At 37.7% G+C, this 13,394-nt stretch overlaps 1 protein-coding gene across 8 annotated transcripts in view; it reads left to right on the plus strand.

Annotated features, from left to right (window-relative positions):
• The window catches only part of CNTN4 (contactin 4), a 975,811-nt gene that overhangs the window by 827,722 nt on the left and 134,695 nt on the right, over positions 1–13,394 (plus strand). For all 8 annotated transcript variants that reach the window (XM_050781395.1, XM_050781393.1, XM_050781400.1 and 5 more), the window contains one exon: positions 10,491–10,641. In XM_050781395.1, the coding sequence (XP_050637352.1) occupies positions 10,491–10,641 (151 nt within the window). The remainder of the gene's footprint in view (positions 1–10,490; positions 10,642–13,394) is intronic.

Consider the following 13,394-nt stretch of genomic DNA (forward strand, 5'->3'; position numbering starts at 1 on the left):
TGTAAACAAGAGTTGATTTTTAAAAATATCAACCAGATTGACAAACCCTTAGTAGACTGAGAAAAGAGAGTACTCAAGTAAATAAAATCAGAAATTAAAGAAGAGACATAAAACAGATGATTCAAAATAAAAAGGAGTATAAAGACCACTATAAATAATCATTCACTGAAAAATTGGATAATCTAGAAGAAGCAGATGAATTGCTAGAAACATACAACTGCTTAAGACTGAGTCTTGAAGGAATAGAAATGTGAATAGACTTAAAACTCGTAAGGAGATTGAAGCAGTAATTTAAACCTCCCAATAAAGAAAATCCCTGGACCAGATGCCTCACTGGAGAATTCTACCAAATGTTTAAAGAAAAATTAACACCAGTTTTCCCCAAACCCTTCCAAAGAATTGAAGAAGTGGGACCACATTTAAACTCATCCTGTTAGCGCAGCATTGTCTTAAAACCAAAAACAAACAAGGACACAAGAAAACTACAGACCATAACCCTGATGAATACTGATCCAAAAATTGTCAACAAAATATTAGCATACTCAACTCAGCAGCACATTAAAAGGATTATACACAATGTCAAATTGGAATTATACCTGAAATGCAAAGATGACTCAACATACAAAAATCAATTAATATAATACACTGCAGAATGAAGGACCCGAACCACATGATCATTCCAATTGATGAAGAAAAAGCATTTGACAAAATTCAATACCATGTCTTTTTTTTTTTTTTTTTTCTTCACTCTGTTGCCCAAGCTGCAGTACAGTGATGTGATTTTGGCTCACTGCAACCTCCACCTCCCAGGTTCAAGCGTATCTCCCACCTGTGCCTCCCAAGTAGCTGGGGTTACAGGTGCACGCCACCATGCCTGGCTAATTTTTGTATTTTTAGTAGAGATGGGGTTTCACCATGTTGGCCAGGCTGGTCTCAAACTCCTGACCTCAAGTGATCCTCCTGCCTTGGCTTCCCAAATTGCTGGGATTACAGGTGTGAGCCACTGTGCCCGCCCTAATTTCAATATATTTTCATGATAAAAACACTCAACAAAGTAGAGAAGGAAAGTACCTCAACCTAATGAAAGCCTTATATGAAAAATTTTGCTTCTTTCCTTTCCAATTTGGATGGCTTTTATTTATTTATTTACTTATTTATTCTTTCTCTAATTGCTCTGCTTAGGACTTCCAATACTAGGTTAAATAGAAGTGCTGAGAGTGGGCATCCTTGCTTTGTTTCTGATCTTAGAGAAAAAGCTTTCAATTTTTCACTGCTAAGCATGATGTTACTCATGCACCTTACAGTCGGAAAATTAAAAACAGAATTACCATATGACCTGGCAATCCAAACATTTGGTATATATTCAAAATAATTGAAAACAGCATCCTGAAGAGAAATTTGCACACCTATATTAATTGCAGTATTATTCACAATAACGAGGAGGTGGAAGCAACCTAAATGTCCATGGATAGTTGAAAGGATAGAGAAAATGTGTTTATATACATACAATGGACTTTTATTTCTGTTATGTATTACAACATAAATGAACCTTGAGGACATTATGCTAATGAAATGAGCCAGTCAGAAAAAGCAAATACTGCATGATTCCACTTTGTGAGATGTCTAACATAGTCAAACTCATAGAAACAGAAAGTTGTGTTGTTACCAGAGGCTAGGAGAGAGGAGGAGGAAATGGGGAGCTGGGTAATGGGTATCAACTTTTAGTGTTGCAAAACAAAAACATTCTAGCAATGAGTTGCACAAAAGTGTGCATATAGTTAACACTACTGTACTGTACACTTAAACATGGTCAAGATGGTAAATTTTTTGTTATGTGCTTTTTACCACAATTTTAAAAATAGAAGATTTAGCAGTATTTTTCAAACTTGAAGGCTCATATGGTGATGCCAATGCTTCTGCTCTAGGGATCACATTTTCAGTGGCAGAAAGTTGTAAAATCGTAGGTCTCTGTCTCTCTCATAGTGGATGGAGTTCAGGAGTGTGTACGTTTAACAAGCTTATCCTGGTGATTTTTATGGTCAGTTTAATTGAGTTTATTTGAGGTGCCACAGATCTATACTCCACTTTCTAGATCCTTTTGCTATCCAATCTTAAGCCTTCACAGCAGAGTACCTTTCTAACTCATAAGATTATGTAGAGGTTGGAAGGAGGACAGGACTGTTCTGTTGGTATAACCACCCTGTGTCCAGTTAATCCATGCTTCCCTTGTTACATTATCCAAGAGTGCAACATGACCCAACAAAACTTCTATCAGTCATGTGAGGCATTTTTTTTAACAGAAGAAGAGCATTGGCACCAACAACATTTTATCTCTTCCTTTTCCAGCATGAGAAGACCACGGATCTTCTAGACTCCTAAAGAAAGTCATTTGTACTTAGTGTAAGGCATGTTGCTTTCAGTAAAGTCTTTTGAATGTGATGAAAATGAACATAGCACAAAGGCAAACTATATGCTTTCATTGCCTACAAAACTGTTTCCGGTGCTTTACTGAAAGAGCATGATAAGCAAAATACCAGTCACTGCCACATTACATAAACATAGCTCATCTACATTGTAATATGGTTCTGGTGAGCCTGCATGTCTAGAATAGAGCCTGTATCACTGAAGTGCATGAAACTGCTGTGATACCTTGTGTCACAAAGCCTCAGGGGACACATTCTTTGAGCAAGTAAACTCAAAGTGAAGTTCTTACCTTCTCAGTGCTGGGTCAGCTATTGGGCATACTGGGGAGGAAAGAGGAGACCATGTGCTTCTGCAGAACAAGACCCAAATCTGGGGAAAGCTGAACTGCCAGGGTGTACTTGCCCTGTGTGTATGTTGTGGGAAACCCAGGGAAAGGCGGTTACCTGCTAGAGCTAGCTCAGTGGCCGGGGCTGATTCTATGTATCTCTTCTCAATCCAGCATTCAGTGACTTCATGTTGATAGCTTGAAATTGGCCAAGCTGGCCGGGCGCGGTGGCTCAAGCCTGTAATCCCAGCACTTTGGGAAGCCGAGACAGGCGGATCACAAGGTCACGAGATCGAGACCATCCTGGCTAACCCAGTGAAACCCCGTCTCTACTAAAAAATACAAAAAAAACTAGCCGTGCCAGGTGGCGGGCGCCTGTAGTCCCAGCTACTCAGGAGGCTGAGGCAGGAGAATGGCGTGAACCCGAAAGGCGGAGCTTGCAGTGAGCTGAGATGGGGCCACTGCACTCCAGCCTGGGTGACAGAGTGAGACTCCATCTCAAAAAAAAAAAAAAAAAGAAAAGAAATTGGCCAAGGTAGGAATATTTACACCACAGAAATTGGCAAGGACTACAAACCAAATTCTTTGGTGTTTTCTTTTGTTTTCTTTTGTTTAGAGAGCCACTTGTAAAACATTTACTATCACACCAGTTCAGATGATTTAGTAGTATAAACAGCCTATGTGGTATTTTTTGGATAATTTGTTTCATTAGACTGAGGTACAACTCCAAGGAGGATGTCATGTCCTGTACACAGGACTGGAAATTGAAGAAGCCATTCACAACCCTATATGAAGGGGAGCAAGGGATGTGGTGTCCAGGCAAAGCCTCATGAGAAGGGAATTTCCTGTTTTGAACAGAATCCCTGACTTCTTTCCTGCAACGTACATTAATTCATCAGATATTGATTAAATATCAACATTTTTTATAATACACAAAAGGAAAAGAGGCTCTTACTTGAATTATGCCAGAAGTCAGACAAAAGAAAGATGGTTGCTTTTTGGCTGGGCATGGTGGCTCACGCCTATAATCCCAGCACTTTGGGAGGCCAAAGCAGGAAGATGACTTGAAGTCAGGAGTTCAAGACCAGCCTGGCCAACATGATGAAACCCCATCCCCACTAAAAATACAAAAAAAAAAAAAAAGATTACCAGGTGTAGTGGCTCACACCTGTAGTCCCAGCTACTCAAGAGGCTGAGGCAGGAGAATCGCTTGAACCCAGGAGGCAGAGGCTGCAGATCACACCACTGCACTCCAGCCTGGGTGACAGAGCAGGACTCTCTCTCAGAAAAAAAAAAAAAAAAAAGATTGTTGCTTTTTAAAAATTTACTCAATTCTTCAATAGATTCATTGATTAAATATCAACTTTGTGTCAAGCACCAGGCCAGGTCCAAGGGATATACAGATCCAGGATACATATTCTTGCCTTCAAGGAACTGATGTTCTAATAATAGCTAATAACAAGAGCTACTATTTCCTAACCACTGAAATTCTAGTTCTAATAATAGCTAATAACAAGAGCTACTATTTCCTAACCACTGAAATTCTAGGGTTCCCACTGTCATAGTCTGATGACTCTCTTCTGTTCATTCAGCAGACATTGCATACTATACACTACTTGCCTAACCGAGAGCATGAGTTTGTGTAAGAGTGTAAGACACTGACATATAAATGAAATATCACCAATTTGGACTGATATAAGAAAGCCAATGTGGTTACAGAGTGTTTAAAATGCAGACTGTCTTACTATCTTTATAGGGATAGGATGGCTCAAAGGAGGTTAATGAGAATTTAGCAGCTGAGGCCCTGCTTAAAGCATTATATAAGAATTATTTTTAATCAACCTGTTGATTATTTATATAAGAAATAATGTTCTAAAATGTCTTTAAAATATTTTTCTGGGAATAAGAAAAAACTTCCACCTATGTTCATGTAACTAATTTTTGACTTTTCAAATCTTTTATTAAAAAAAATAAAAAGGCCACACCTGATCCTACTTGTTGACAGAGAAAGATGAGAGATCTTGAAATGGCTCCTGTGCTCAAAAGTATTTGTCAGTTATCATAGAGCCCGAAGTGCCAATATTGAAGACATATTTCTTACCCAAAGCAGCAAGTAATACTCAGCAGTAAAAAGGAACAAAAAACTCCTAAAGGTCACATACTGTGTGATTACACACCACACACACACAGACTCTCTCACACACACATATGTATCTAAAACATTCTCAGAATGACTGAACCGTAGTAATGGGGAAGAGGTCAGTTCCAGGAGTTACAGAGGGGAGGTAGGAGGAGGCTGGATATGACTATGAAGGGGAAGGAAGAGGAAGATCCCTGTGACAATAGAATAGTTCCCTATCTCAATTTCCTGGTGCTTTTGCCCAGTCTACATGTGTGATATATACACATTATACCAAGTATCAGTTTCTTTGTTTTGATATTTAACTGTATCTACATAAGATGTAACCATTGGGGGAGACTGGGTGAAGGATGCACAGGACCTCTCTGTATTGTATTTGGTACTTTCTGTGGGTCTATAATTATTTGAAAATAAACATTTTCTATTTTCAAACAATGTTGTGTTTCTCTGACTCTTAAGAAATTTTTCAACATAAAAAAGTCTGTGATAATGGTGGTTGGGGTAGTGCAGTAGTGGAAATAACAGTGGAGAGGGGAGGTATGAAATTCTTAATCTGGATCAAATACTATGCTAAGTACTTTATGTTCAATACATGTATTGTTTTATTTAATCCTGAAAACAATCTTGTGATTATAAATTTTTTTGTTTTATAATAATGTGCCCAAAGGAATAGGAGTTTATAAACCCAAGAGCTGCCCATGGAAGAAGCATTATTGGAGTCATCAGGAAACAGGGCATTCCGTAAATTAGACCAAAACAATAGGAGGATGGATATTAGGGACATTAGAAGGGACATATCATGCTAACATCAAAATGGAAAAATCATCTACTTCACAGTTGTGTTGAGAGTCTCCTTGTTAATATCATTCATAATCAGAGAGCACTGATTTTTTTTTTTTTTAAGAGAGAGGGTCTCACTGTCACCCAAGCTGCAGTGTAGTGGTGTAATCCTAGCTCACTGCAGCCTTGAACTCCTGAGTTCAAGTGATCTTCTCTCACCTCAGCCTTCCAAGAAGCAAGGACTACAGGCATGCACCACTACACCTGACTAATTTTTTTTATTTTTTGTAGAGACTGAGTCTCACTGTGTTACTGAGGCTGGTCTTGAACTCCTGGTTTCAAGTGATCCTCCCGCCTTGGCCTCCCAAAGTGCTGGGATTACAGGCGTGAGCCACCACATCTGACCTCAGAGAGGGCTGATTTTTGAATCAGCCATTCTAAAACAGTGGACCTAGAAAGAAGAAATCTTCTACCAGTAGCCTTCTTTCTAGATACCAATCCAACAGGCCAGAAGAAATTTGGGGTCTCATAATCTGATACCAGTATTTTCTCCTCAGTAGTGAAAAGAGTTGAATTAATGCATTCACTCTAAGCTTGTTTTGGGGGAATGATGAGGTAATAGTTAAAGAGAGTAGACAAAGGTTAAAGTAATAAGAAATGCTGAACTTCCAAAAAAGCTGGCCTTAATATTCTCCATCAACTGGCAGTGTTCCCAGTGATGCTTCTATCACAGACTGTGATAGAACTGGCATACATAATAATCCTTTCTTCTTCAATAATATAGTAAGACATCACATCCATATATTTCCCAAATAGGACTGCCACTGCCTATCTAGTTAAGGAGTTATCATTCTACTGTTTCTCTTGAGAAATGACACTAAGGCAAAACACTTTTGTTTTTAAGGGGTTCTATTGGCCACTTAAAATACCCTTGATATATGACCAGAAGTCATTGAATTAACTAAAAACAAATAGTTGTGAATTACATAGAGGGCTTCTCTCAGCCACATGCTTCTCATAGATAATGTAATAAAGATCATTGATAAATAATAAAAATTTGCATTTCTCACATGGGAGAGGTCCCATAATACAGCTCATTCAAACACTGAGGGAGTGGTGCCCTCTAGCAGTGCATGTGAGAAATATTATCATATAAGTATATTAAATATAGCAAATAAGGATCTCCCACTATCTCAGCTAGTCTCAGACATAAGGGGTAATTTGACAGTTGGTTTTGTCTTTTCCGAGCTACTGGAAACCTACTGAAGTTTCCCTTCCATGTGCACTAATTTTTTAAGTGCCAGCAAAGGTTAGATTCTAATAGTGCCCTTTTGGGGACTTTACCAATAACTTTTAAAATGTCATTATCTGTGAATGTCACATAAAACAGGTCCCTTTCTCTTTTCTTTCAGACCTGCCTTAGATCAGTGTTTGGGGATGAGAATAAAGGGTACAAATAGGAAAAAACATCATCCTACAAGCTGAACAGCATCTCAGGTGCAAAAGATGGTCACAAAATGGGAGAATGTTAAGAAATCGATTAATGGCTCAAGTATTCAAAAACTGATGAGGTTCTCTTTTCCCTTAAAAGCACTGCAGTTTATGGTTACAACTGATAGATTTGCAGGGTTCGATAACTTCAGAAGCTAATTAAGTAAACTGAGTAAACAAAAGAAAAGAACTTGATTTTTTTTTTTTTTTTTTTTTTTTTTTTGAGATGGAGTCTAGCTCTGTCCCACAGGCTGGAGCGCAGTGGCATGATCTTGGCTTACTGCAACCTCCGCCTCCCAGGTTCAAGTGATTCTCATGCCTCAGCCTCCCCATTAGCTGGGAGTACAGACGTACAACACCACGCCTGGCTAATTTTTGTATTTTTACTAGAGACGGGGTTTCACCATGTTGGCCAGGCTGGTCTCGAACTCCTGACCTCGTGATCTGCCCACATCACCCTCCCAAAGTGCTGGGATTACAGACATGAGCCATCCTGCCTGGCCTTGAATTTTTAATTCCATTGTAATTAGTAAAAGAAGTTCGAGCCAGTCTTATCTCTAAGATATTCAAAAGATTATATGGCACACAAATAGTACATTACAAATGCTTTTGAAACTGAAAGGTGTGGTTTCTGGTTTCTGTCTATCTGATAAATCCTGTAAAAGCAAAATATAGTTTTTTGACAAATATGCCCATGTGTTGTGCACAGTTTGATTTATGTAAACTCATTTCAAATGCTACTGCAGAATTCCTCCTGAATGGATGAAAAATGTCTGCCTAAAGTGATAAAAATATATGTGTGTAGAAAGATATAGTTTTAAGAAGGGATTTTTATGAGATACAGATTTGTAACTCAATTTCCTTTAAATATTCCTTTAAAATATTCTTAAAAAAAAAAAAACTTCAAGAATACCTGACTGTTTTTTTGTTTGTTTGTTTGTTTGCTTTTTACATTTTTGTGTCAGTTCAGGGGTTTGCATTGAGTTTGCTCTGCTGAAACACTTTTCTGTGACTTAGCTTATGTGGGATTGGTAAGTAGGGGAGTGATGTCAGTGTAACATAGACCCTGGATTTGTTCAGGTATTTTACTAAGTAGCAGCAACGAAACACAAAGCCCACAAACACAGATTAACACAGCTAGCCAAGGGAAAATACCTACTGCACGTGATTCCCATTCATGCCACATTCTTCCTCTTGGCACAGTGTGACCACGTACTCTTACATGGCAGTGCTTATTGCATAATTCTCAGTCTTTCTATTTGCACTTATTCCATAGCTTAGCAATCTCAACTCTTCTTTCTTCCATCAAGCCACCTTCTCATGCATGTGCACACACACATACACACACTGCATTTTTTGTAGTAGTTATGATGAATTTAACTTATCTTTTAAATCATGTTTATATTTAATTATGCTTGATAATTACTAGGATGGTTATTGTTTTTGCAGTGTTCTCGTTACATAAATATTGAGTAGGTATGTCCTGACTCTGTCTTTTTCATAGACCCTACAATTTTTATTACATGATTTTGCAGACCACACAAGAAATACATTTATCTTATCTTATTGCAGCAAAAACATTTGTACATCTGTACTTGCCCTCTACTTATTAATTGCAATTATTATCTTTGAATTACTCCCAGAATTATAGACTTCCCTCATAAATCTGAGGTAAACAGATTGAGATATCAATTGCCTACAAGATTCATTTTTAAAATTTTACCTTCCCGTGAGAATACCAGCCCCAGGTGTACATTGCATGGCCCCGTTAAAAAGTAACCTTTCCATCTTTATTTGTTTCTGGGCAGTTACCGAAAGTATTTCCACAACAAAAGAATGTAATCAAGATTTAATTTGCTTCCACTGAAGTTTATTTTCATTTTTAAAAATCATTAGCCTATGATTTAGGAATTTTTAAGAAATTGGCCCTCATTACCCCCCAAGCCCCCGCATTCACCTAACACACGCTCCCAGTCCTCCTTTAAGTAATTTGTGGTTTATATTTAAATTTTACATTCAACATGGTCTTAAGTATTAAATTCCACCAGGTCAGACTGCAGTGAATCAGGGTTTTAAAATATGGTAAGATTCCAAGAAATGAATCCTTCCATTCTAAAATCTCTTCTTGCACATTAATTCAATTAACTCAGAAGAAAATAGATATTTTCCAGGAAAAAAATGTCTTTTATTTTACTTTTGTGAGAATACAAATACGTGTCTTTTGTTTTAGGAAAGAAATAATTCTCTAATAGTATTTCCATATAACGAGGTTACTGGTGTTAGCATGAGTGAATTTTTTAGAACACTAGTGGTAAGCATATAATAGAGCTTTCTCAATACCTACACTCCAAAAGCAAGTCACAGCTTCTCCTAAATGAGCCAAGTACTTGCAGTGAAAAGCTAAACAAAGCCTTGTTTTTAAGGAGAAGCTTACAGAAGGTGACAATATAGAGAGTTCAGCATGTTCTCTGATGGAGATATATATGAACAGAGTACCATGGGACAAAGCAGAGGTGGTGACCATATCAGAGAGGGAATGCTTTAACCTACACAATTAAAAAAATATATTCTTATGGAGTTCCTAATTTTGTTTCTTTCTCTTTCAATTTTCTGAAATTTTAAAATGTTTATTCACTTGAACATACAATAATTTTCTTTAAAAGAATCCCTCCACAGGGAGATGAGAATATTCTGTGTCTTGATCTTCATGGTGGTGTATATCAGATTCATCAAACTGTACACACACAAATGGTACACTGTACCAAATACAAATTATACCTCAAAGTTTAATAAATCCATCAAAACATACAGTGCTCCATACTTTAAAAAAATTAGCTTCCTCCCTTTGATGATGAAGGTGGCAATAAGTGTATAAGAGAAAGAAAAAGATGTCAGGCGCTGTGGCTCATGCCTGTAATCCCAGCACTTTGGGAGGCCAAGGCAGGTGGATCATGAGGTCAAGAGATCAAGACCATCCTGGCCAACATAGTGAAAGCCCATCTCTACTAAAATACAAAAATTAGCTGGGCATGGTGGTGCATGCGTGTAGTCCCAGCTCCTCGGGAGGCTAAGGCAGGAGAATCACTTGAACCCAGAGGTGGAGGTTGCAGTGAGCCGAGATCGCACCACTGCACTCCAGCCTGGCGACAGAGCAAGATTCCATCTGAAAGAAAGAAAGGGGGGGGGGAGAGAGAGAGAGAGAGAGAGAGAGAGAAAGGGGGGGAAGGAAGGAAGGAAGGGAGGGAGGGAGGGAGGGAGGGAGGGAGGGAGGGAGGGATTATCTCATGGAAGGCTGTCTTGCATAATAATTATTTTTTCACTGTCTTTCAGCTGTAGGTCCAGATTTTTCAAGAACACTCCTGAAAAGAATCACTCTTGTCAAAGTGGGAGGCGAAGTTGTCATTGAGTGTAAGCCAAAAGCATCTCCAAAACCTGTTTACACCTGGAAGAAAGGAAGGGACATATTAAAAGAAAATGAAAGGTACTGTCTTGAATTATTTTCAATATTTGGTTAACCTGTAATAATTTGTTGGTCTGTTATTAATAATTCTAAGGGGAAGGTGGGGTGACTATCTGCTATTCCTGGACTAAGTGTTAAAAAAAAGAACAGAAGCTTTGGATGAGTGGTACGTTATTGATCTTTATAGTCCTTCTGGATTTGGGAATTCTACAAAGCACTCCCTGCAGAGATAGATCACATGATCCCTGCTGAAGACTGCCAGAGCTGCCTGAAGATGAACAGTCAGAAACATCCTCCTTAATTTTAGCCTGAAATTTTTGTCCCCACCTTTCCCCATCCTAAGTCCTTTGGCATATGTAAATAAGCCCAGGTCTTAATTGCTATGACAACCCTTCAATTATATGGCAGTGGCTATTATGTCTCCTGTTAGTTTCTCCTTTTTTGAGGCTATCTCTAATTTCAAAACTCATTCTTCATGCAGCAGATTATTATGCTTGATTTTTATTTTAGTTACATCTTTTTGAGACAACAGGTTCTTTTTCTTTCTAATATCTAAACTCTTCATCTGTATATTTCTTATACATGAATTACATTTAGCATGCATGTAGTATATACAATGCAAATATATAGGAGTTATTTGAGGTTTTACATTAGCTTGCATGAAATGGCAGGTGTCTCTAAGACCTTTTCTTGGCTGTCACCCCTGTAAAATATCCCCTACCTTTTTCTGTAATCTACTTAATCTATTGCAAAATGGTAATTATGCGTGGATCTGTTTGTCACCTATAAAATAGGATTTGCCAGCTATATATATATTGATTTTAATTAATGCTAAAGGTCAAGTACTCAAGGATGCAAGAAGGAAGCCTATAAAACTGTGTGTGTATCTACCCTTTACACCTGTACACCTTTGGATTTGCATATACAAATCAGATCTGATGATGACAGTGTTGTCCATTTTAATGGTTTTTGTAAACAAACCTGGTATGGTTTATAAATGGTGTATTCATACATATATTATTTTTTAATGCTTGCTATGGACTAGGGAGTAACACATGTATTAAATTCATAGTATGCATCCCTTTCTGATTTCTAGTATATCAAGAAAGCAATGTAGTTCATTGAATGTTGACATGGCATTCAAATTTGTAGCCAAACCTGAAAATCGATAGCATAATTGCTTATTTTGCAATCTTCAACTTGAGATTCATTTTCTATTTTATTTAATTCAGTGTTCCTTAAAATGTGACACATGAGATTACTTTTAATATTTATGTACTTACTTTTAATAGAGTTGAAATATAACTAGTATGTACCACATGTATTTCTCAGAATAAGGCTACACTTTAAAAGTTTTAATTTTAAAATGACATTAAGACAATAATAATATGAGTATTAGACATGTCACAAATCATGAAGGAATAAAGTTATAATAACGTTGTAGGTCAATCAGGAGAAGCTAAGCTATGCTACTGTAACAAGCAACCCCGAGTTTCTGGCTTATAACAACAAAAGGCAATTTCTTTCTAATGTGGTTTGCTGGTAGCTCTCCTCCTCTCCAAGGCCAGCCTGGTGGACCAAGATGCTCTGGAACATTGCCATTGCAGAAGGAAAAGAGCCAAACATGCATGGGTTCTTAAAGCCTCAACTTAGAAGTGCAGCACTGCACTTTCACTCACGTTTCATTGGCCAAAACAAGTCACATGTTCCTGCAACCCAGCATTGAAATATAATCTTACTATGTGCCTGGAAGAAAAGAGACAACCTAATATTTTGAACCGTATTAATGACTGCTTTCCGTTGCTACAGCTTAACCATTGTTACAAGCTAATTAAATTACCTTTGGGGAAATAGTATTCCAGTATCAAGAATTCTATATAAGTGAATTTAATTGATTGTTTCCACCACTTGACTTACCACAAAGCTTGTCTTTATCCAGTTTTCATTCTATCTATTCCTGACTTGACTAATATGGTCCAAATATGCTTCCACATTTATTTTGCACTAAAATATATATATTTAAACTGAGGAAACTCCCCATCATTACCTAATTACTGCTATATATTGCCTCCACCTTCACTGGGACCAGGCTAGTCCCAGACTGTCAATATTAGCACTTACTCTCCACATGAGTGCTGTGTTCTCACAGTTCTGATCCTCCTTCCCACCTCACTCAGAATGTATTAACCAGATATGATGACTTTGTTAATGCAAATGCATTAAAAAACTGGCCAGGTGTAGCATATAGGGGAATGCTGGGGACTTCAGTGTGTGCCCCATCCAAGGGAGACACCTGCCGCTCAGCCATATAGAGACACAGGTCAGGTACCTCCTCATCTTCTTGTTCTTCAAAAGAAACTAGAAATCTAGACGTTTGTTTGAGCTTCCAACTTTTAAATGTCAGCAACTAATTTTTATTTGATGAATGTACAATACAAACTGTGCTTATAGACCAAGTTTACTTCATGAGCCACTGGTTTTTAACTTCGGAGAAAAACACAGCAAGTGGAACATTTCTTAATTTCTAAAATGGGTGAACAATGAGAAAGATTCTACGATTGTTTTCTCATTGGCAGAGAAGAGATTCTGCCATTTTTCTCATTTCTTTCCAATAGAGAAGAGGGAAAATGAAGTGGATGAGTGAGCAAAAGCAATTGTAGATGAAACTGATGAGTAAAAAATTTTAGAACCCCTATTTTAGGAAAGGATTGACCTGGTAGACCAACATGAAGTACAAAATTCTTTGACTATACAGCATTGAGTAATAATTTCTA

The sequence above is a fragment of the Macaca thibetana genome, chromosome 2, assembly GCF_024542745.1.
Source record: "Macaca thibetana thibetana isolate TM-01 chromosome 2, ASM2454274v1, whole genome shotgun sequence".
In the NCBI taxonomy this organism is placed as follows: domain Eukaryota; kingdom Metazoa; phylum Chordata; class Mammalia; order Primates; family Cercopithecidae; genus Macaca; species Macaca thibetana.